Source organism: Zeus faber, assembly GCF_960531495.2.
Source record: "Zeus faber genome assembly, chromosome: 22".
NCBI lineage: Eukaryota > Metazoa > Chordata > Actinopteri > Zeiformes > Zeidae > Zeus > Zeus faber.
In genome coordinates, this window is record NC_137209.1 from 21632249 (window position 1) to 21657730 (window position 25482).

Consider the following 25482-nt stretch of genomic DNA (forward strand, 5'->3'; position numbering starts at 1 on the left):
AAGGGAAAAGGTGGAGCGGGTTGAACGGCAGCTACCACCCGGCCAACCAGAGGGCGTGTGGAGAGACGCTCTTCACCTCGCCCCGTCCCCTCCGAGCTCCTTCATACCCGCTCCCCCTCCTTTAACTTTCCACTGGTAAGACGCCAAGACGGCAAAATAAGTCAATTCAATGAGTGATTACAATGAATTGAGGCAATGGGGAAAGTTGGGAGGGGCTAAATTAAAAGGATAGGTTGGCCGTCTTTCAAGCCTGGACTCATTCAAATGTTTCCATCATGTATAACTACGGCAGCGAGCGCTTTACTATTGAGAAACCAAGCCGCTCTGGAGAAATCTACTCCACAGAATTGAATCATAACACATAAAAGGGTTTGAAAAAATATTGAATTTAGATCCTCTCTGCGTCGGATCAAACCGTGCCGACAAGGAGAGGAGCTTCAGTCGAAGTACAAACGTGTACGAATGATCACAGCACGCAGGGGAGGGTGTGAAGAGGCGGCCGCGTGGGGTTGTTTTTCTGGGAGGGGAAGGTTTTAGGAGTTTTTTTGCGGGGGGGGGGGGGGGTGGAGTGTCGAGACAGCGTCTGGGGCCGAGGAGCCGCCGGCCTTCCTGTCTCGCTCTCCAGAGGAGCAGCCAAACTCCAGTTTATGTTGGCAGCGGCTCGGGAGCTTCTGGGCCATTCCAACCCAAAGCAGACCATGCTGCGTTGGAATTCCCTGTATAGTAGTGCACGCACACACACACACACACGCACACACACAACTATCATCCCACACGACCCAGCAGGGCACATGCACTCACACAATCCCATCCATTGTGTGGGCGTGCACATGAATTTGAAAGTGGATGGGGCCGAATGCAGTCCAGTTGCTGGCAGAGACCCTTACACGCGTGCACGTGCACGCACGCACGCACACGCGCACACGCACACACACACACACACACAAATAAAAAATATATTGATACACAATAAATATTTGAAAGTCAATCCTTAGTAATGTGTATATTATGACCAAGCAGGCGTGGACTAGAACAGCTATAACAGCCTATGAAGAAAGACAACTGTAATGTAACGGTAATTCAGCCTTTAAAAACAACATTTAGCGATATAGATATTGTAGCATCGAGTGCAGTGCCCGTTCAAAACCTGCTCAGGACGGGCTGCACTGTTGACGTAAGTGACTCAGCCACAGAGCCCTGACGCCCCGCCCCGCCGCTGCACACGGCTCGCTGTTCGCGACGCCCCGCGAGCTGAGCGGCACACTGTTCACCCATTTACTCAAAGTTTAATCATATCACACGTGTCGCATGTCCAAATTGCAAGATATTCGACGCTGCATGTCCTTGGACCATGTCCTCATTAGGACAACCGCCAAGTGTAGAGCAGATCCGACTGTCGAGATAATTAAAGGACAGACAGACGGAGATTGGACAGACAGAGACTCTTCCTTTATTAGTTAGATATACAGTATGACAAAAAAGTGAATAAATGCCTAAAAAGGTAAAAAACAAAAAAAATAGGTGTCGTGTTCCTGGGTTTGAGTCCGTCAGCTACCTGTATACCCCCCAAATTATCCAGTAATATACAGGTATATCCTGCAGTTACTTCCATAGTAACCAAGACACACCAACTTAAGCCCCCGATAGGGACTCGCTAGCGTTCACACTGAAATGGGTTCTTTTCCAGCTTCAGTGAATCCCTAACAGGAGGGTTTTATCCACTGATTGGTTGATTGGTCCATTGACTGAGTGAATAAGTGAGACTGACATGAGTCTTGAAGTACGGTTTTTTCCCAGAAGTTTCTACTCACAGTCTCTTCAGCGCCGGCAGTCCGAGGAAAGCCCCGGGTTCGATGCGGCTGATAAGGTTGCTCCTCAGGTCCCTGCGAGGAAGGAGGATGGAAGCCATGAGGGAAACAGGGACACTACCATTGCAATGAAACAGGAACAACTGTTGCTTTTACACTCTGGCAACATTATGAAATTTGCAAATTGCAATACATAAGACAGTCTCTATTGGGTGGATTACACTGCAGGTCCTGGAATTCCATTCCAAACTGCAAGTTTACTTTGCATTTTTGCTGAGAAAGGCAGACCCCGCCACCAACAATGGACACAATGCAGAGAGGAGCACATGCATAACACAAATACACTGAATGACTGCTTCTTAAAAGGGGCAAATATATATATATTTTTTTTATTTTTTTACAAATTATAACTAACTATACCCTGAATTTGACAAACCACTCAAAATCCTGATTTATTGTTTGTTTTGTAGCTTTGAAACATTTTTTTTTTTCCATGAGGTATTGATTTAGCCGAAAGGCAAAGGCAGTGTTTGTCAATGTCTAATTCAATATCACTTTCCCTATTTACACTACAGCATCTCGTGCTGATCAGGTAACTAAATAAAAAAGGTGATTATAAATGCAACAAATTGTTATTGAGCCCGGATCCAAATTCTGATTTCTGAAACCACCTCAGAATAATTTTCTCAGCCTCCTATATGCAAATATAATAAATAGATGAAAAAAAAAAAGAATGAATCAAGAAAGATAATTAACAAATAAGAGATGAAACAAGGTAACTCATAGAGGCAAAGATGATCATTTTAACACACATTTACCAAAACATCAACACTAGCCCCATTACTCACATGAAAAAACAGGCATAAAGTGGTAGCAAGAGGCCAAACTGCCAGAAAGTTGAAAATAAATATATATCTTTTGACAAATGGTGCTCGTGTATTGATAACACGTGTACTACAAGAGCAAGTATCACAATATATTGCAGTAAGATAAGATAGTATTTTATTTTATTATTTTATTGCGTTGCAGCAGCTCAATGGGGAAACATAAGGTAAAGTAGTAACAATAGGAATAAAAAAATAATAAATTCACTAATACACACTAATAAGCAGCTGCATTCAAACGATTTGCTCAAAACAAAGGAATCACTATTTATTGGTCGGCATTAAAAATAAGCACAGTTCAATGGATACAGGGAGAGTGGCTCAGTGCCCTGGGATTACTTAATTGTAAGAAGTGTGCCGTGGCAGAAAACAGGTTGGGAAACACTCCACTCGGGCATATGAGCCCCCCCCCCCAAGAAAAATCAATCATCACAAAGCCAAGGTTCACTGACAACATGGACCCCGGGGGGGTGTCCGTCTGGCTGCCTGCTTGCCCCGCGCTGCTTTCTGGGAGGTTCAAAGACTTTTGCGGTCGCAGAATACCTGCAGCGCTCACCTGCCCTGGCACTGCCGATCCATTCATTACAGGGTAGGGGTTTTTTTTGGGGAGTGGAGGGGGGAGTGGAGGGTTGCCTTGAGTCACCACCTGAGTGCACACTGCAGGGCCTCCCAGCTGCCTTTGACTGTTTGATGTCAAGGAGCTGTCATCTGAAGGTGGGTGGGGTGGGGTGGGGGGTGGGGGTGGTGGGTCAATGAACAGCATCTATTTTGGCTGCCGCGGCCTTTTGAGGTGAGCTGGCAGACCTGGCTCCTCGATGCAGAAGTGTTGAGAGAAATACGGTGGAGGGGAGCGCGGATGACTACAGGGTTGGGCCTATGACGCAGGGTACGGACATAAAAATGGTACATCCCCTTTAATAACATAAGATAACACTTTATTAATCCCCAGAGGGAACGTCAGGTATTACAGGAGCACAAACAGTGCAGTCAAGGTGGCAGTCAGGCCACAGCAAATACAGGTTACAGTATTATTGTGCCATTACGATTAAAAACAGTACACAGCCGAAACAGTAACAAATTTTCCAACAAATTTGGAAGCAAATGACCAGTACCACTTTGGTGTTGGTCATTGGTGCAATTAGGGGTTTGAAATGAATGAAAACGTCACATGTACAAGATTAGATTACCCACCGTCCACTTCTTCATTCATTTTGGCTTTGAGGGAGGGCTGACTACTGCTGGCAAACTTCCCTTTAATGTTTAGCGGGGCCTTGATCACTCGGCTGGGTGCCACGGCAGGACTGGTACCAGACCAATGCCAAATGTAGTAAAAAAAAAAAAAAAAAGAAAAACACTGATGCAAAAGCTTTGCGCCAAAGCCAATCCGGTGCGTGTGGCGTCTAACAAATGAGGGATCGTGGACGACGGTAAGGCCAAACCGCCGTCCACTAAACGGTTTTAGTTTGCCGCGTTCGCCAATGCCACCGCATGTGACCAAAATGATAGGGTAAGTTTGGTTCCTTGCGCAAAGATCATGAATGCATTCCTCCGTACCAAATTGTCACACAATGAGTGATATCAAGCAGGGGTGGGACAAAATACTGATACTGGAATGCATCGCGTTATTTCCCCTTGCGTTATCCATACACTGGCGCCAAATATCTATATTTTTATTAAAACATGCTGGCACTCTAAACGAGTGGCATACGGATCGCCACCACCATTCGGGACACGCATGTGAAATAAATTGCAGAATTTAACCATCACAGTGGAGTTTCAGTGAGCGTTTTCATGAAATTTGGTTTGTTATAAACATGAGAAATTGAACATGACACTGGTTACTTATTGGATTTTAATTCGGTTACTGGGGGCGGATCTAATCATATTTTCTCATTCACTGCCGTGTTTAAAGGAAGACTATCATGCTCGCCTCACATTGCACTTTAATTTAATAACTGAGTATTGAATAAAATGTTATGCATTTTAAGATATTATTTAAACATGAAACATCTTTTTGCAGTGAATAAATACACAATTCCCATGTTTTGCCTTTTAAGGGATGTTTTTTCTTCTTCAGTGACACAGATACTGTATCGTGATGTATCATAGATGAATTGTCTTGAAATATATCGAGTATGGCAGGACGGCTGTATGGTGATACCATCGTGATCGCAGGCAACGCATCATGATAGTATCCTATCCCCTGATTCCCACCCCTACTATCAAGTGCGTTCAATAATCGGTACGAGGAAAAAGACTGAATATTGTCTCCACGTTATCCGGTCTGTTCAGGATAACGTTCTTTAAGGCCAACATGGCTTGGGGTAAACAAAGCAGATCTGTCCACCGTAACTGGGGAAAACGCTCAGTAAGTTGACTAAGATGACTAAGATGCACCTTTGACCACCTTTGCGGTGGCATTCCTGGCTGACCTCAGTCAAGTAACTGAGTTTGTTCCAGAAGTCCGTTTGCATTTCGGCCCCGAATGTTGGTATCACCGCCGTGCTCACCCGGACAGCACGGCCCATGCACTTTATGAGCACCTCATATGGTGTTGCTCAAGGTTAACACAAAAGAATGATTATTTATTGTCTTTTACTGGCACTAAATATAACACTGTCCACAATTGAGTCTATTGGGTCTCAAATTTGATTAGAGGACATGACGTCGAATTGTTAATATCGTCCAACTTAGTTGGTGCAATATATCCCTCGACCTTACCATATAATCAAAAAGGGATTAACCTGAGGTGGATTACTTGACAATGAAACTTGAATCAATCTGCAGATTTCAGGTGACATTTTTTTTCCTGTATCGTGTCTTGTTTCTCTAACTTCCCTAAACCCTTTGTGATAAAATGTTCTTCTGGAACTTCACATCAACAGAATCCCTTCCCCCTCCACCCTCCAAAGCTGTTATTGTTTGGATTTTTGAGACAAGTTTGACTTTGGGAGAGCGACCCGGCACTGGAATGAGAACTCCCACTCTGGGGAGATAAAGTCATAAAATGCAAAACAAGACTGTGCACTGTGCGGCAGACGGATGGCTGCTTGTTAACAGATCACAAGACCGCCTGCTCCTGCAACAAACTGTCCTCCTCAATCCCTGCCTCTGCAAAAGCGTAAAATCTTTCCACTTTTATTGAAAATATCACTCTCTCAAGGTAAAATGAGATGAAACGTAATTTATCCCAGAGGAAATTGATGTGCCGAGAGATAAAAAGCTCTAAAGGCGCATATAAAAGACTGGAGTAATAAAACCTATCAGAAGTGGTCGGGGGCAGCCTCCTCCATAGACTGAGGGTTGCCCAACTTGGGTTGATATTTGGGTGAAGGCGGAGAGCTTGGGGGTGGGGTTTGGAGAGTGTTGTTTGGGCCCTCATTACAGGGACAAAGCACCCGCCAAACCATTCCCCAGTTTCACACAAAGGTTTGGAAAGATGTCATCCGCGAGGCAGAAAGTGCCAAACAATCAAAACACTTCCCTATGGAGGTGGTAGTCCATAGGCTGTTAAGCTGTTATGATCATGCCGTTTTAATTGACGATTGTCATCCAAATAATTTAATTGTTCCATAGCATTTGATAACAGTGTGATAATATACATCCACTTCATGAAGAACAGTCATTTATTGACACTGAACTTCAGAATATAAATATTCGGGAAGGTGAAATGCACCAACTTTGCATCCTATGCGTTGCAGCATTATTCACATCGGTTTGAAATTCCCCTTAAATTTAAATGAAACATGTGGGACCTTGACAATTTCAATTTGACAAAATGATAATATTTGTGACAGCTCTAACTCCAAGTAAAATATGTTGGGACTGTTGGGTTGTAAAGAGCGGAATAAGCAAGATGGAGTCACATAGACATAGGCATTGTTTTGTTTTTTTGTTCCTTCTTCTGAACACCACTTTTAGGAGAAGGAGCGGTGGGGGTGGAATGGAGTGGAATTGGGGGGGGATAACATTCAAGCAGGGGGGAGGGGCGACTCAAAATGGGAGCCGAGCAACACCTCTGGCCTCGGCTCGGCCTCATTACAATGACAAAGCCGGCGAGCGCTCATCACCGGGAGGGGAGAGCTGGGCGTGGGCGTGGGCGCGGGAGTTAAAGGGGGGACGCAGTGGGAGCTGCTTCTGGAGGTAAAGGGGGTAAAAAAAACAAAACAAAAAAAAACCCCTGCCCGTGGACGGATGCCGCGACGGGCGCAGCGAAGGAAGCCCCCCCCCCCCCCCCCGTCCAATCGGCCCAGGGCCTTTCCACGGCGTCGTAGGAAGATCAAAGCCTTTCCCTCCAAAACTTGTGGATTCGGCAAACACGCCTCCGTGTCTACCCCCTGGTGCAACGTCTGACCCAATTCGAGGGCTCCCCCGAGGGGCCGGCCCACTCCCACTACAGTATGCGTCCATAAACAGAACCGGAGGCACGGCGAGGTGATATTAAATACGGGAGTCAACGGGAGGACAGGCGTTGGAGACCCAGCGTGGGAATAACGGAGACGCCCAACGGGGGCTACAAGACCAAGAGCTACTTCTGATTCCATTCGAAAATAAATTGATATGTTCTTGGACAGCGCGATCACTTTCTTGCCGGTGGAGAACACACCAGCGAGTACCACACGAGGACCTCTCCATTTTTGCCATGTATTTCTTGAGATATTTACCCTTTAAACCCTAACCAATGTCCCGTTGCTTAGTGTGTCAAAAATATGTTGCAAACCTCCCGTGGACTTTTGGCCTCTCTTTTTATTTTACATTTTTTTGTTTTAAAGACCTGGAAAAGTGACAGGGGGAATATTAGGATTCCAGATCGATGCCGTCATGTGTTATTGTAGCCTAGGGTAAAAAGCTTGGCCATTAATGGTCTGGTTATTTTATCTGCGTGAAGCCATTCCGGAGCGATAAATCACCCACAGGCCAAAGTCATTTCCTCGGGAATCTCGCTGGGGAAAACATGGATGATGAGATTCCAACCCCCCCCCCCCCCCCCCCCCCCCATTTGGAGGCACTCCCAACGGTATATCTCTTCGACTCAGGCGATCTCTTCAATATGCATTAAATTTTACCAGAAGGTGTACAACCGTCCCTGTCAATGTCATTACCATCTTCTGTGCACTACAAGAACACACATACGCGCACATATAGAACGCCAAGTCAACTATAAGAATGTCTGTGATATTCAGGATCGGAAAAACAACTGGGAAGAGTCAATGAAGGTCTTGCCAAAAAAAAAAAAAAAAATAAACCTCTAATTCACAAATCTGGCTTCAGGCCATTGAGGACCAACGTTGGGGTTGTTTGTGCCTCGTATGCAGGACGGCCATTGACCAGGCTCCCACTATCCACTGTTTTGTTGAGAGATGTCTATAATTGGTCTTTTCTAGTGCCATCCCCTCGCTCTGCCGCCGCACGCCGCTATTATTAACTGGGGCTAAGTGCTGGGCGGATACATGCTCATTTTCTATGACCTGGATGTTCTGCTGGCACAAAGCCAATGTGTGTTTTACAGGCAACCCGTGGACCCACAGGCCCGAGCTTCTCCAGTGGAGCGATGGATAGTTGCTCGCCAACGCATCGCTAAATGTGACGTGAAGTACAGTCTCGGTTGCTTCCGCACGCTTTATAAATGTGCCCGTGTTCCACATGCATTGGTCTTGTATGTCTTCGCCGGATCAGAAATTTTCCACAAAACAACACATCACCTTCTACTTTGTGTGAAAACAGGTCAAAAGGGAGCTTTTACAGTTTGTTTTGAGTCAACAAAATGTATATTAAAGTGGTAATCCGTGAGATTGTATTTGATACTTTATTTCGCTGGCACTTCATAAGAAACAACCAGTGGTCGGGAGCAGCCGTGTCCATAAATCGAGGGTTGCCCAACCTGGGTTGATATTTGGGTGAGGGCGGAGAGCTTAGGCGTGGGGGTTGGAGAGGGTTGTGTGGGGCCTCATCACAGGGACAAAACACCCCCCAAACCATTCCCCAGTTTCACACAAAGGTTTGGAAAGATGTCATCCCCGAGCCAGAAAGTGCCAAACAATCAAAAAAGCGTTACGGTCATGATGTTTTAATTGATGATTAAATTTGTTTTAATTTGGATGAGTTATCATCCAAATAATTGAATTGTCTCATAGTATTTTAGAAAAGTGTGATAATATACATCCACTTCATGAAGATCAGTCATTTATTGAAACTGAATGTCGGAATGTAAAGATTCAGGAAGATGGACAATTGATGAAATGCACCAACATTATTCACATTGACTTGATATTCCATGAAAAACTACAATGGCGAGAGAAACAAGATCATAGCGACACTCACAATCTTTCCAGTGCAGACAAGCCGATGAAGGATCCATTTTTCAGTTCTTGAATCTTGTTGTTGCTTAGAATTCTGTGAAAATAAAGAAAAAATTATCTTGTTACGATGCACATACATCAAAACGTACGACATCAAACAGACATCAAACTATGTATCAACATTGTCCTTTGCGTGTCTTCGCTTGGATTGCATGGGGACTCTTCAGGTTGATGCCAGGACACATTAAATGTAGTTGTTTTTCGCAAAAAAAAAAAAAAGCTTTTTTTTATCCTGCTAATTGTTTAATTTCTTACTGAAACGAGTGAATATGCCTGAATAGGACACTAAATACCTTCTTACTGGTTCGATCGAACATTCAGCATGATGTCAAACTTTTGGCGTCCACTTTGGGACAAATTTTGATGACTACGTTCCAACTAAATCCTATTTGGGGAAGACATTTTTCTACCACTTCCTGGCACAGAACGCTCGCCGGCTGCCAGGAAGTGGAAGTTTTGAAAACATCTCTCTCCCACTTGTTTTCTTTTGACAATGTAAAAGCGGGAGGGCCTGAGCGCTCTCCAAAGAGCCGTGGTGGTGACTCATTGGTATCACGGTCGTGGGTTGCCTTTCAAACTGAAAAATGAGGTAATTTTCCCGCCGTGGGGATACGCTTGATCACAGAGCGGGTCAACTCAGGAGGAAGACTGAGAAGCTACCGACTCATGGCTTGATGTTTTGCCAAAACTTCGTGGCAGTTGAAAAGCGATATTACTGAATGCCAAGGGCTCTGGGCTTCCCGTTTCAGAAATTAGCGTAATTTGTATGAATCCTGACAGTGTGACGTCCCAGTAAATGCTTATTTAATGAATACCCATCGCACACAAAAAGCGCTTTGTCGCCGGGGCTGCACCAGCAATAACACCTCAAATAGAGAGAGATGAATGCACTGTTATACTGTGCAAACAAACAATCAAACACATATATGAGGATCGCAGGATCACGCAACTGTGTTTAAATGATGCTGTACGGCACTCTCAATTGGCAAGGGAGAGAAAGGCTCGGCAATCTGTAAAACACAAATAGGTATCCCCCCCCCCCAATCCCCCAAGAAAACCTCCCAATTTTAAGTGGGATTACTGTGCAAAGCACCATCAAGGACAATTCTATCCATGGAGAAAGCAAACACGTCTTAGAAGATTTCAGGGCAACATCTTCACCCCTTGGAGTCTCTGTAAACCCAACAGTCTCGACTACTTTCTCTCGGGCCCGTCCCAAAAGACCTGGCAAATCACCGCTAACTCCCAGGAGGAAAAACCAACCAACTTGGGGATGTAGCGCAATATTTTTTTGGGATGCGGCGGGTGCGATAAATGATTGGGGGCTACCGCAGCCCCCGGGCCAAGATTCGTGCCATTATGGGGCGCTGGGGAGGTGTTTTATGAGAGGGCCGGGCACAGGAGAGCCATTGGAGATTTGCCGTTTGGTTGTCAACCCCTCAGGAGAGGAAGAAGAAGAAGAAGAATGTTGTGAACAGTTAATATCTTTCACTGCTGGCGTTGTGGAGCCTCTTTGTGCTCTAACGCCATATGTTAAAACGCGGCGAGGGACGAGACTGCAAAGTCTATCATGGTCTTGGTTCTCTATGAACGGACGCTATAGAGGCGAGAATACAGGCCTCCGATGTGAGTTGAGTCACATGGTTCACATTTACACTGAGGAATAAGCATGGATGACGATGATGATGATGATGATGATGATGATGATGATGATGACCTTATCATATAAACAGGGTTGGATTTACAAGACTTGGGTGAAGCAAGGACAAGGGGACTCTCCCGTTTCCACCAACACGTTAGCGCATGGCGCATTCATTTGCAATCAGTGAAATTATTTTTCTTGGTACACATTAGCGATGGTATCACCGGTTATTGAAATTACATACACAGTAGGTCATCGCCTTATAAATCCACACACACTCTCGCGAGTCAAACACAAATATACATTCTACTCCCGAGTTGCTCCTCTAGTCTACATCAAAATCATATGTGCAAAGGGGGGTTGTCTTAAGAACACAGAGCCCCTTCCTTTGACCTTCCAATCCCATGCTCACTCTGAGGCCTTTGCCAAACCTCTCCCTCATCAGGAGCGTGACCCCAGTGTGACGGAAGACAGAGGCTCCTCTTCATCTTCCATTACTGGGTAAGTTCAGCTGATCTAGCGGGTCCAATTTGCTAGAAAAAAAAAAAAAAAAAAAAAAAAAAAAAAATATATATATATATATATATATATATATATATATATATATATATATATATATATATATATATATATATATATATATATTTATATATATATATATCTATCGATATATATATATATATATATATATATATATATATATATATATATATATATATCGATAGATAGATATATAGATATATCGAAGACAGCAAATTAAGTTTATCTGACAAAAAATGATGTGCTGCCGTACTTCTGCAGATCCTTTTGAGGTTTCTCGCCACATCATTCAACTTTTCCAAAACCAAAAAATACAGATACTCCTCACTGAACGACCGAGTTCCGTTCCTCGGACCAGGTCATTTAGCGAATTGGTCGATAAGTGAGGACCCGTGTTATTTCACGGTAAGGGGGCGTGGCCAGTGTGAACGCGAGTGTAGTGAATACTGACAGACTGCAGGAAGGAGAGAACGATGATGAGATGAGATGAATACAGTGTATATAGTATATATAGTGTATATAGTATATGTAGTGTATATAGCATATATAGTGTATATAGTATATATAGTACATAGTGTATATAGTGCACATAGCGTAAATAGTCGATTTAGTGTACATAGTGTAAATAGTCTATATAGTGTATATAGTATATAAAGGGTGATGCGCACGCCAAAGTATTGTACGCAGCGTACCATACCGACTGGTCAGAGAGCTGGTCATAAGTCCGAACGGTTTTAAACAGGTGGGTCCTTAAGTGAGGAGTACCTGTATATAAAAAATATAAAAATCTGAGCAATCATCAGGAGAAGGGTCAGGGCGAATGGGCTAAAACTCAATTTTACACCAGTACAGTCCTTTAAAAGAAGAAAGATCTATCCCAGTACATTAAAAACAGACTTTCAGTTCATGTACATCCATTCCAATCCTAAATATCTCAAGCAAAGTGCATGTCAGGGGTTCATGTACTCAAGGAATTTGGACCGAGACCAATTCCTAGACAAACAATTCTGTTTCCCCGTGAAATTGATTTTCCATCTGCGAGCATGTATGTGCTTTACTATTAATACTTTCAGCAAACAGCCTGGTCGCTGTATATCAGTATCTTCCCTCGCGTCCCTCAGGGCATATGCAGCTACGTGCTTACAGCTTCCTTACAGTCCGTCTCCGGCCGTCAAACACGACTCCCAGACTAAAAGAAACATTCGCTGGAATTCCTCACTGAGACGACCGAGGACGGGAGTCGCTCTTATCTTGATCGCACGGATAAGACTCTGTGAGCCGGAGCCAGGTCTGGCACCCTGATTCTGAAATCAAGAGTTTCTGCTTTGAGCTAAAGCTAAAACGACCGAACGCTCTCAGTGGAGCCGAGTGATATGAAAGAATTTCCTCATCAGGGGGAATTCAACAGGATAGCAAGAGGTTTCGCATTATATTTAAACTATTTCAAACTTTGATCATGAAAAAGTCAATCAACTGTAAAACGATGATGATGATGTCATCATTTATAAAGATACAATACAACTGAAGGTCGATAAACAGTAATATTGAATTACTGTCCGGTCCCTCTCATCTCACAACACACAAACCTATAATTTGCATATACATGTGTAAAGTTCACATTTAAAAACCATGAATATATATAATAAAATGGGTCTATAGCTGACTGTCCTCATTTAAAGCTTTTATCGTTCTTATTCTGTTATTGTTGTTTTGGATACTAGAGAAAAATCATCGAATAAAAAGAAAGGCCTGCTCGTCAGATTGCAAACTCAGCGCGAGAAGCAAGAAAGAACAAAAGGAAGATCCAAAAGAGGATCAAAATGCTGTTTCATCAAAGGGTTGTTTGTTTTTTGTTTTTTAGAGCATTGCGTGTTGAGCTCCGAGCACTTTTTAAAGTCAAGTTGAACTCCTAACTCTCTATTCAAGGCCATGTGTTGTTACGGGGGCTGGAACAAGCTCTTACTGGGGTGGTAAAACGGGAGTGATGCGCTGGGACCTGCCATGACATGTGGCTCCTCAAAGGATTGCCTGTCCCCAAAACAATGCAGTCCAAAGACAACCATTTGCATTCAGGGGAAACGCCTATATCTTTTAGGCCTAAGCCTTGTTTTTTTGATCATTGGGAATCAACCCAAGTGATCGGCATGAGAATCAATTAAATTGATCCGGTTTTGAGAGAAGGGTTGACTCCCAATGATCAGAGTGTTGCTTTAGTCGCAGTACAGACCACTCGGGTTTGTAAAAGGATGCACTTACGTCCATCAGGTGCTGGTTTACTAAATCCCGGCACGCTCTACAAGGGTTCTTCACTGGCGTTCCCACAGAACTGCCCATTCCCCAAATACCTTACCCTGTGCATTATTAGCGAGACGTCACAGGTGTTGATGTGTCCTGTCTGAAATCGCAGGACAGTGTAGCACCTGGTGTTGCCCGGCGGCTTTTTAGTGACCCACCCATTCCGGGTGAAAGGAGCAACCTTGTGGGCTCAACCGATAACAGCGATTGGATTTGGAGAACATTGACTTGGAGTCGGGCTTATGGACGGTAGACCGGGACGAGGGGCGCACGTCTACAAGCTATTTACAAGCCTCTCTAGTCTCCATCCAAGAACCACAAAACATATAGCGAAGACGAGGTGAATCTATTGAAGCTAGTCCAGCGAGCACTGCAAATAGAAGGCATGGACTTGAGAACATTCAACCTACGATATATCTTCCCCTGTCTGGAGCATGAAAACCACAAGCCAATGGCGTGTAAACAACAATAGGACATGGACTGTGGGCCCGCGTCCGCAACGAACACAACCCAAGAGCTCGCCTGTGATTAAAACCGGATTGTTGGCGCGACCGGGCAAAAAGACGAGCTCGGAGGTCTGCATAATGAAAGGCTGCGTACCGACTGAACATGCAGCTGTCAGCGACGAGCCTTTGGAACCCCCCCCCCCTCCCCTCGGCAAACATTGCAGAGCGGCAAAGGAAAACACGGCAGCGTTGCTTCAGCCCACAGGCCAGTGTAAAACAAACCTTTCTAGTCACCGGCAGGGCACAACAGCGGACACCTGGGTACAAGTCACACGGGCAGATCAAATGAGTCAGGTGACTTATGGGAGGCAAGTAATTCCTCCTAATTTAATAGGATTTTTTCAAACCCCTAAGCCTTTTGGAACTAGTTTGGGGCGTTTGACTGACTGGATTTAAATGTCAAAACAAACAGAGGTTGTTTTTTTTTTTTGCAGCAATGGTAGTATAACCCAAAGTGCGAAGTTCACTTGAGTGTAAGTGTAAAGCTAAGTACTAAATATTTGGTAAGGGGTGGGGGTAAGTGATGGGAATTAATAGGGTAGGTTATGAAGATCTTATGAGCTGTTATTACGGTTTCCTTTATGTCAGATGAGCAAGGTTAGAAATTAGGAACAGAACTTCACAGGTAAAGATTTTGGATTTCTCTCCATGGATAAGTTTGTCAGGTAAATATGAAGTTAGCTGGGTCAATCCAGAATAGGAAAGTCTAAGTATGAGGTTAAGTATGAAGTGAACTATGCAGCAGGGTTCACAACAGTTGACTCATTTTGACAAAAGAACGACACAGAAAAATAAAACCAGACTGTTTGTGTATTAAATTACGACCTCATGAATTCAAATGCAAGACCTTTTCGTGACTTTTAAGGGCTAATATGACTTATGACTAATGTCTGACTAATATGACTTCACTACACACTGAAGTGAAGATATTTTAAGATTCTCTTAAGGGTCTGCAGACACCCTGGTTTGCGCAGCGTCCTTCTCTGCAGAAAGTGGAAATGGAAAGGATGTCACGGGGAAACCAGATGCGGGCCTGACTTTAACTCGTGGCCTCAGACAGCTAACTGCACCCCGACGTGCCGTCAAACCGAGCATGCATTTCCTGCGGAGCAGAGGAAATCCCTGCTTTTCTTCCTGACATTAATCCTGCACAGGGAGCCCGGGCCAGGTGTGCCGCCCAATCCTGCCCAGGTGCCTTCTGGGAAAACAGGGCTCCCCCATTACACTACTAAACAAGTCGAGTGGAGAAATATGAGACGGGTGAGTAAAGACTAAGAAACGCAGGCCGTGGGCTCCGGTTCCTGTCTGTCTGTGGGGCCATCGAGGCTGAAACCTGAGCAGATACACAAGAATAAACGCTACCGGCCGTACAGAACACGCCACGAATAACACCAGGGTTTGGGAATCAGTACTTTACTCACTCACTCACAAATACCATTGCGATGAATTTCCCATGATAACGACAGTACCATGATACGGCTGTTACAGCGCTACAAGAGATGTTGCACAAAAATGTGGCGCCGCCCGTTTGCATCTGCCTACACAGGCGCTCCAGTTCCTTATGCACATTTTTAGTATTTTTATCCGTTTTAAATAACTATGTGTGTACATGTATGTGACAAATAAACCTCTTGAATCTTGGAACCTGAAAATACTTGAGTCATCCTAGGGTGATTTCACACTCCCTCACCCCAAAAAGTGTCGTGTTCAGATGTAGTAACACTTGGTTAAATCAGTCGTAATGTGTGGAAATCGACGAATCTATTGGGAACAACAGCTACAGTTATAAAAAAAAAACCATGAGATATTTTGCATAGATCTTGATATACTGCAGTATAGATATGTTGTCGCACCCCGAGTTTGGAGCAGAGGTTATATCAAATGTAATATGAAATGTATAACCTCACCAAGGGAAAGAAAAGTTACTCGGAAAATGGGGGCAATAGGGGACATCTGCGTCATCATAACAGAAGCTGGGTTCTGAAGAATATTGACATAAGGTTAGGACTGGAGTGTTATTGTATTTATTAATTAATTCAATTAATGGTTATTTGGATATAGCAGCTGAGCAAATTACCACCCCACCAACCCACCAAACTGTTGTGGAGACTCCCTGAGGGGAACTAGGAACTGGGGAGGTCCCCCATCCTAGATACCTTCAGGGGCTTTTTTTCCTGGTTGTATTCACACGGCACTGGAACTCTGAAGTTGATGACATCACCCAATGGGGTATCAGCGTGAGTTCCGTGTTGTATTTACGCCTTGTTGTTTTAAAACGCCTACAATTGAGCCCGCTCGCAACCCTATCGCTCCCATTCCTTTTAGGTGTCGTTTGCACTGACTCAGGGCTGTTTGTGAACGAGGAAACAACGGAAGAGAAAGAAAGATGAGTGTCTTCTTTAGTAACCGTCTTTGGTGAAATTCAAACTCTAGAGTTTCAGCGGTCTTATACGAACAGGCCAGAAGTAAACACCGTTTATGCCATTTCCTCTCAGATTACTCAGGCACGCACTATCACTTGGAGAGCACAAATGCTGGGAATGCGACCCTCGTCCGTTCTCCACAGAGAGTCATTCTGTGTCCCAAGTATGAGAAAGTTTTGCTTGACTATTGTGTGCATTGTATACGTTAGGATGAGCGCCAATCAGACGAGCCCCGGGCTGTCCAATTCCTTTCAGTGCAGGACTGGCATGGCATCCCAATAAATACCATTTCAACCTTAGAGCCCACTGCAGCCGAGGTGTTTACTGGTTTTACTCTGGTTTTGGAACAATTTGCTGGCAGCGACTCAAACCAAGCATCCAGCGAGGACAAATACCGCAAAACTGATTGGTTTTCTCAGGGAAAGGTTGGATTCAAATCAAAATATGGAGGAGAGTCAGGAAGTCAGGCCAAATGGCAAGGGAGCTAAGAGACTAATGGGACTCTAATCACACCTAACTTGTTGTAACCTTGTAATTTCCTGACGTAGAGGTGTGTTATGAGAAATTAGTAAACCCTAACCACGGTGACAATCTAATGTAAGCTGTTGTTGAATCAACTAGGCCGAAAAGAAATGCCGCAATACAAAAGTCTAGTTCATAAAAGGGAGGTGTAAAGCCGAGTGGTATTTTGTCGAACCTTTCCAGACAGTTTTTTTTCCTCCTTCATCTGGCGAGAGCCAGTGAAAATTGTGGATGAAATCCAAAACAAACCAAAGAGAGAGGTTTGTTTGCCAACGCTAGTGAGTATGAGGAATGCAAGCCGTATAGTATAGTCTTACATCCATATCCAGGTCTGTCGTATAGGCCGAGGACCTTCACTTCAGCGAGGGCAAAACGGACACAGCAATGCATCATTCTTTTTTAGCTGTTTTGAGGGTTTGGGAACAAGGGGTGCTGTAAAATTGTCCCATAAATGTAGGCCTGCAAGGCACTCTGAGGCTGCAACCGGGCTGAAGGGCGAGCTGGGAGTATAGAAACTTGACTTCCCAGACAACAGGGCCATAGACAGGTCAAAGCCACACAACAACCCATTTACAATGATCTATTGGATCAAACGACAATAAAACATCTTTTGCTCGGGCTCACACTCAACGAGCCACAGAGGCAGAGTCGAGCGTCCAAGTTCAAGCTCAATGCGGTCCGGGTTTTGATGGACCACACTGAACTCGAGTACAGACCACATCGAGTGCAGACAGCGGAATATGAGGTCTACGTGGAGATCTATGACTGCAAAAGCAGGAGGGGGGAGATGTGGCCTTGGCTCCCATTCACGGCACTTCTCTCCGGACCAGCTCTGTCCGTGCCACAGCCAGTCAACTGCACGAGGCGAGTCGTAAATAACAGAAAAACAAAACAAAACAAAACAAAAAAAAAAAACAAACAGGACCGCAGCACCTCCGGCGGGAGAAGTGGCCAATTTTACAGACCGTAAATTAACACCTCAGACTGTGCCGTCAACCATGGATCACAGTTTAATTGTCAATGTCTTCTGCTGGGGAATTGCAGTGGGTTTCCCGTGGAAGACCGCGGGTTCTCGAGCCACGATTGTCCCGAAATTTGTTTGCCATGGTTAACCAAAGAAATCCAGAAAATCCGAAGGGAGCCATGTGAGTAGTCGGGGCGGGAGTCCGACCGACACCACCTAACCTTGTCCTGCTCGTTCTTTGTGAGGACTTCCCTTGACTCCCGGGGTTTTAAGCTTGGCGGGTCAGAAGGAACACGGCTTCCCCCTTTCAATCCATCACTGTCACTTAAAACAACACGAGGGACTCCACGCTCAGAGAAGACAGTAATCCAGGCTTGTTCGCTTTTCAGACATCGACTTAAGACAAAAATAACAAGAGCAGCAAATACTAATTCCCCGACCATTACTTCCTGACAACAGCTATCTCATATTCGACAGCGTGAGGGTGAAGTGGAGTAGAACATTCAGTAGATGTCTGTAACAACACATTTTTAAAACTTATTACAGTGGAAATCCATGAGATCGCCCGTGTTGGGTGAATTTCACTTGCAAGACCCAGAAATCAATGTGATACGGATCAACAGATTTTTTTTTTTTGAGGCATTGGAGATATTTTCTGTTATTTTTGTGAATGTTAAATATGGGCGGGCATCTTCATTTTTTTTAGTTGTCGACAACTAACAAGAATATCAGTCGATTAGTCGACTAGCCGTGACGTCATCACGCCCCCCCTCCCACACATTGACCATTAACCGCATGTTAAAACAGTAAGCAGTACATAAATAAAAGAACTTCAACAGGTGATATTTAAAATTATTCCAACCGCAGGTAAAAAAAAAGTAACTAGCTTTGTTACCTTTAACTAACCAGGAAAAGTCTCACTGAGATTAAAAATATATTTTACGGAGTGTCCTGGCCAAGACCGGACATAAATAGGACTGCCCCCTGAAAGTCGCAAGTCGAATAATCAGTCAGAAACCCGTCAGTCGACTGAGATCCTTCAAGTCGAGCGGTTGTTTTTTTTGTCAGTCAGTGTGCACTACAATAACAGGGTGAAACAGGCAGAAGCTTACACAATGCACCGGGACAATATTTCAGTGAGGAATTATAAATAAAGGGAATAATAAATATATTTGAATATGTGTGAATCGAAAAGATTATTTTCTGCGCATCACGCATGGAGAGGGGGCGATCGGGGGGAGAGTGACAGAGAAAGTGTCCCCATTTTGCACGCTTTCATTCCATTCCATCCCATACGCACTTGATTTGCTCCATAAGGAGACGTAAAATAAAACAACCTACACTCTAAAATAAAAACACACTGCTCTGGCGCCCCGATTGCGGGCACCCCACCGCGGGCACCCCATCGCCGGAGAGGGACACAGTTGCACAGTTGCTTCCTTTAGGAAGAGCCAGCCCCGGGCAAATAAGTGCTGCAGTGACCAAACAAAAACAAGTCGTACCAGAGAGGATAAAACGAAACCTGCTAATGATTCGGCATCACAGTAGTATAACCGTGGTAGGTTCATCCCACACAAAGAGGACTCTACTTCTTTTCTCATTTTGGGTAAAATAACGCCACACTTCGCTCTGTCGCGCCGCCATCATTCTCTCATACAAGCGCGGTCATTATGGGCTTCACTTATTCAAGTCCACGCGGAGTTTCTCGTGAAGCGTGTGCTACACTTATTAACCATGAATAGTTTCTCAGAAGTCGACGCCACTGCCCGAGTCGACTAACCGATTAGTCGATAACCATGCCCGCCCCTAATGTTAAACTATAAAGACAGTTTACCGAGCAAAGCGAGCTGCGCTGCCTTACCAAATTAATTTTTCTGTCTTTGAATTCTTGCAGAGAAAGGCGGACCCTGCCACCAACAATGGGAAGAGAATATGTTCTTTTATAAATGACACTTGCATCAAAGTGTCAAATATGGGAATTTATTTTACACTAAACAACCTTATGGATTGCAACTTTAAATAAAATTGAGAATGATTCTAAATAAAACCAAATTATAGTAGCAGCAGACAAATCCCCTCGCAATAATAATAATAATAGTTACTTTAAGTTCCCAAGGATACCAACAAGTGCTGGGGTGCTTTTCTCATGTTGGGTATGGTCTCCAGGGGAACGCACAAGGACTGAGCAACTGTACCAATAAGGGTTTGGGAGGCAATTGATAGGAATCCTCGCAAACGATAAATTAAGGATCTGTCTCATTACAGACAGTTCTGAACAAAGACCAGAAAAAAATTAAATAAAATTCAAAGCCTGAGCTGCGTTATAAATATAAAAAAAAAAATCGAAATATATTTGGGGAACACGTGCAATGCAGTATCGAATGACATTCAAATAGACGCAGAACATCGTGGAGATCAAAGCAGCGACCCCATTGACAAAATATTAACAGATTAAGAATATTTATTTTAAGGGGAACAACTTTCTGAAATAGAGACATGTAGCTACGACACACATAATGTTTTCAATTACACCCTCACAGCTGTGTGGAAGGGATGACAAATAGGGAATATAATTAGTTAGAGGAGGTTTCAATTATATTGCATACACATATACACACTGTATATACTGTATACACACACATATCTACATATATAGCATCTTTCATGCACAAAATGCAACTCAGTGCTTTACGTTAATAGTAGTCATAATAAAATAATACTACTAATAATAATATCAATAATAATATTTAAATGAAAAAGAGGCTCAATGAATTAAATTAAAAATAAGTAAATAGTTTACCTTTTTTTTACTATTAGCATTTACAACTTTTACCCTTTTATTATTATTTTAGGTTTACTGTCGCCATTGGGTTCTAATTCTTTTTTTATTTTTTGGTTTACTGTCTCACATTTTTTTCTATGTATATATCTTTATATTTCTATCTTTATATTTTTTGTTAATTTTCAGGTTTATTGCATACTGCATATTGCTTTTCTGTCTTTCTTTTTTACATTATTATTGCCTATAGTTTTGATGTGAGCTGCTGCAAACACCGCGATGAAGTCTCTACATCTCTCTGAAATGTCTCCCGTTCATCCATCTGTCTGTCTACCCATCCAAACAGCCACCCATCTATCTATCCACCAATGCATCCATCCACCCACCCACCCACCCATCCATCTACCTACCCATCCACCTATCTACCCATTCATCCATCTACCCACCCATCCACCCATCTATCTATCCACCAATCCATCCATCCACCCACTCATCCATCTATCTTCCCACCCATTCATCCACCTACCCATCCACCTATCTACCCATCCATCCATCTATCTACCTACCCGCCCATCCATCCATCCATCCATCCGCCCATCCATGTGCTACTCACAGTGTCACCGTCCTGTTGGGGAAGGAGTCTGGGTGCAGCAGCTGATGGAGCTCCATGTTGCTGCACACCACCTTCCTGTCCGCCGCGCCGCCGCCACCGCTGGGGGACGGAGGACCCGGGGGCCCCGGGGGGCTTCTCCCGGTGCTCTTCCCCCGCTCGTCGTACGATTTGCAGTCGGACGTCACGGCCGATCCACCGCCACCGCTGAGCAGCAACACCAGCCAAAACGCCCGCAACACATCCACCCTCATTTTCCCCCAAAACACCACTGCAGCATTTGGGAACGAAAAAATGTAAGAAAAAAAAAGTACTAGGGCGGCGTGAGGGGTTTGTCTACGATCGCATGTGATCGCTTGATCGCGATTATTCGAGCAGATCGCGATTTGTATCGTAAAAACCGCCACGACTCCAAAAATCGTTTCTTTCCGTCCGATTTCCCGGGGGGATTTCTAACCCTGAGCTGGAAGAAGTGTCGTAATAAGTAGGACGTTAATTCCCATCTGCTGGGTTGAGGGAATCTATCCGTTTACCCCAAAACGTTACGTTCCAACGTCCAATGCCAATAAATGGCTCTTCTGTAACAGGCAGACACGCATTATTTCACTGTATTTTTTTAACAATTAAAACAATGTATGTGCGTTTATTCATGTCGCTGTTGCAGAGGCTTCAAGACAAACTAAAAAAAAAAAAAAACAAAAAAAAAAAAAAAAAGTTAATCGCAATAATTTGTTTGTCGATTAATCGTCAACTACAAACGACGTTCGGGTCCGCCGATGTCCGTAGCTCTGTACGCACCGCCGATTATCGTCGCTTCGTTTTGGTTTGTTGTTGTTGTTTTTCGTTTTTTTTTTGTCGAAAAGTGTCAAAAGAAGCTGAAAACCGGCCGCGGTCCGTTCAGGGAGAGGAGCGTACGCGGCGCCGCGTTAGCACCGGGGCTCGGCGCTCCTGGAGCAGACGGTCGCGCTCCATGTTTTTTTTTTAGTTTTTGTGCGCGTGTGTCACCGGGGCTCCCCTTCTTCTTCTTCTCCTCCTTCTCCTCCTCCTCCTTCTCCTCCTTCTCCCTCTTCTTCTCCGTCCTCTTTGTCTGTTCGCCGTGAGGCTCATTTACGTTCCCATGCCACGGCGCGGCGGTCCCCGGAGCTCCAGGGCGCTGGGGGGGGGGGGGGGGGGCGTCGGGGGTCCCGGAGGGGAAAGTCGGAGCGGGCGTCGCTTCCCTTCTTTCCGCCTTCGGAGCTTTTGTGTCTTTTGACAAAAGGCTCAAAAAAAAAACGTGGGGCTTGCACCAGTGACGCACACACACACGCGCACACACACACACACACACACACACTCGGATAAAAAGTTTTCGTCACAGTTTCCAAACTTATCCCGGCGAAGCGGTGTCCAATTTTCGTTACGTATATTTAAAAAAAGTTTTTTAAAGTTTAGGTGGTATGTATGTATGTGTGTGTGTATGTATGTGTATATATATATATATGTGTGTGTGTGTGTAAATAAATAACTTCTAGGACCAGTTAAAAAAAGAAGACAACAGAACAACAGAAGAACACAAACAAAAAACAAAGTTGGTCAGAAAAACAAAACATCCGCCCGCGTCGTGCTCCGCTCGAGCGCCGCGTCCAGCAGTGGAGGCGTTCCACTTCCGGAGTCCGCGCGCCACTTCCGCCCCTGACGTCACGCCGAGCCCGCCCCCGAACCGGGGTGGGGGTGTGTGTGGGGGGGTGAGTAGAAACATATTAACAGTTGAGTAAAAACATATTAACAGTTGAGTAAAAACATCTTAACAGTTGAGTAAAAACATATTAACAGTTGAGTAAAAACATATTAACAGTTGAGTAAAAACATCTTAACAGTTGAGTAAAAACATCTTAACAGTTGAGTAAAAACATATTCCCATTTTTGTATATTTTTGTATATATTTGAGTTTATTTTTGGATATTCCATATTTTGTGTATTTTAGTATATTTTAGGATATTCAATATTTTGTATATTTTAGTATATATTTTTTGTATGTTTTAGGATATTCAGTATTTTGTACATTTTAGTATATATTGTTGTATGTTTTAGGATATTCAATATTTTGTATATATTTTTGTATGTTTTAGGATATTCAATATTTTGTACATTTTAGTATATGTTTTGGGATATTCAATATATTGTATATTTTAGTTTATATTTTTGTATGTTTTAAGATATTCAATATTTTGTATATTTTAGTATTTATTTTAGTATATTTTAGGATATTCAACATTTTGTATATTTTAGTATATATTTTGTATGTTTTAGGAAATTCAACATTTTGTATATTTTAGTGTATATTTTTGTATGTTTTAGGATATTCAATATTTTGTCGATTTGAGTATATCTTTTTGTATGTTTTGGGATACTCATTATGTATTATTTCGTATACATTTTTGAATGTTTTAAGGACATCCAACATTTCGTATATTTTAGTATATATTTTTATCAATTGCCAAATATATGTATTTCAAATGGTTAGCTAATAGTTCTGTTGCGTATATATATTTTTTAAATATATGGATTCTATTTATTTATATTTTAGTATACATAGCATTTTAAATATTTATATATTTTAATATAATTTGGCAAAAATATCAATGTAAAGAAATAGTTGGTTGATATATATTTTTTATATATTTCTTTCACAATTTACCCTGATTATAGAAGGTGAATTTGATTTTTGTTGAAAGATTTGCACTTTTTGTCAGCAAATTTAGATTTACATCGTTAGATTGTTGTACAGATTTGTATCGATAGTTTAGATTAAGTAATTTCCCCCTGGGATTATTAAAGTATTCCTGATTCTGATTCTGATTCAGAGATTAAACGAGACACTTTGTTCATGCTCCGAAAGGGGAGATGTTGGTGCCACAGCAGATCACACCAAAAAAAATGATAACATGACATATGTGGTCACAGAAAAGCAATACAACTCATAAGTAAACAATTAACAATGAAGCTAAAACTCAACAAGGCACTAGTAAGAGCTTAAATTGATGTTGCATTTGTGTCGCCTGATTCCGCACTCCGAACAATCTATATAACAGTTTATTATAGGCAGATCAAATAGATGTGTTGGGGACGCGTTGCTTTGCTGGCGGGGAAACGACGGGTTAAAAAAAAAAAAAAAATCCATCCAGATATCTTTTCCTTTAAGCGTCAACGCTTGAAAAATGAGGTCATTTGAAGAAGAGAAAAGAGATTTATCGACCAAACAACCGTTTGACCCTCTTTTCAGCCCGGGCGCTCGGCTTCAAAGGGGGACACGTCTCTCCCGAAGAGAACAAGCTCGGGCGAGCCCCGCTTATGGAAAAAGAAGTGGCATAAAACAACGCGTGTGTGTGTGTGTGTGTGTGTGTGTGTGTAATGCCGGTGTTGACTGAGACGTTTCTATCACAGAAGATCCCTCGGCCAGAAAGAACCGTTCATCCGCCTCTCCTTTGTTACGGTCGGGCCCATTGAGTGACTTCATTTCGGTGGGAAGCGGCCTCCTGAGGCTTCCACCTCCATTAGGGTGAGGGCTACTGCCGCTGCTTGGAAATATAGTAACGCCATCATAACAACGTACTTTGAGTGTGGGTCGTCCGGTATTCATATAGTTTATATCACCGGCTAAAAATAAAAGTCCCCCCCCCCGGTGTCGGTTATTTAACTGTAATATTCAGAATAGTCACCGCAATATTTCATTGTCGTCATGAATTATATCTGACGACATATAACGAATCAAATTTTAAAAAGCGTTGTTTTTTTTCACCCACATATAATAAATATGAAAATAATTTAAAACAATTTTTTGGTCGAACCTCTCGAGTGAAAAAAAAAAAAAACAGCGACTTTCCTAAAAAAAATTAAAATAAAACAAGATTAAAAAAAAACCTCTACGGAGTCATAAAGGTGTTTACACGTCACGGGAGCGGCTTTTTGCGCAACGTTGACGTCCGTGAACAACGACGCGATGGCGGGGGCGGGGAGGCGCAGTGACGGCGCAAGAGTTTCCTCTCGAAGCCGTGGGAATGGCGGGAGTGGAGTAGTTTCACGTGTCTCGTACGAGGGAAAGGAGCCAAACAAACACACACACAAAACTGAAGACACCGAGTACGAAGACATTAACACAATTTATAGAAAT

At 43.3% G+C, this 25482-nt stretch overlaps 1 protein-coding gene across 1 annotated transcript in view; it reads right to left on the reverse strand.

Annotated features, from left to right (window-relative positions):
- adgra3 (adhesion G protein-coupled receptor A3) overlaps positions 1-21458 on the reverse strand; it is a 41215-nt gene extending 19757 nt beyond the window's left edge. The window contains exons 1-3 of the mRNA XM_080023640.1: positions 21336-21458; positions 9014-9085; positions 1812-1883 (exon numbers count right to left, since the gene is read on the reverse strand). Coding sequence (XP_079879766.1) covers positions 1812-1883; positions 9014-9085; positions 21336-21391 — 200 coding nt within the window. The 5' untranslated portion in view covers positions 21392-21458. The remainder of the gene's footprint in view (positions 1-1811; positions 1884-9013; positions 9086-21335) is intronic.
- Between the last annotated feature and the right edge of the window lie 4024 nt (positions 21459-25482).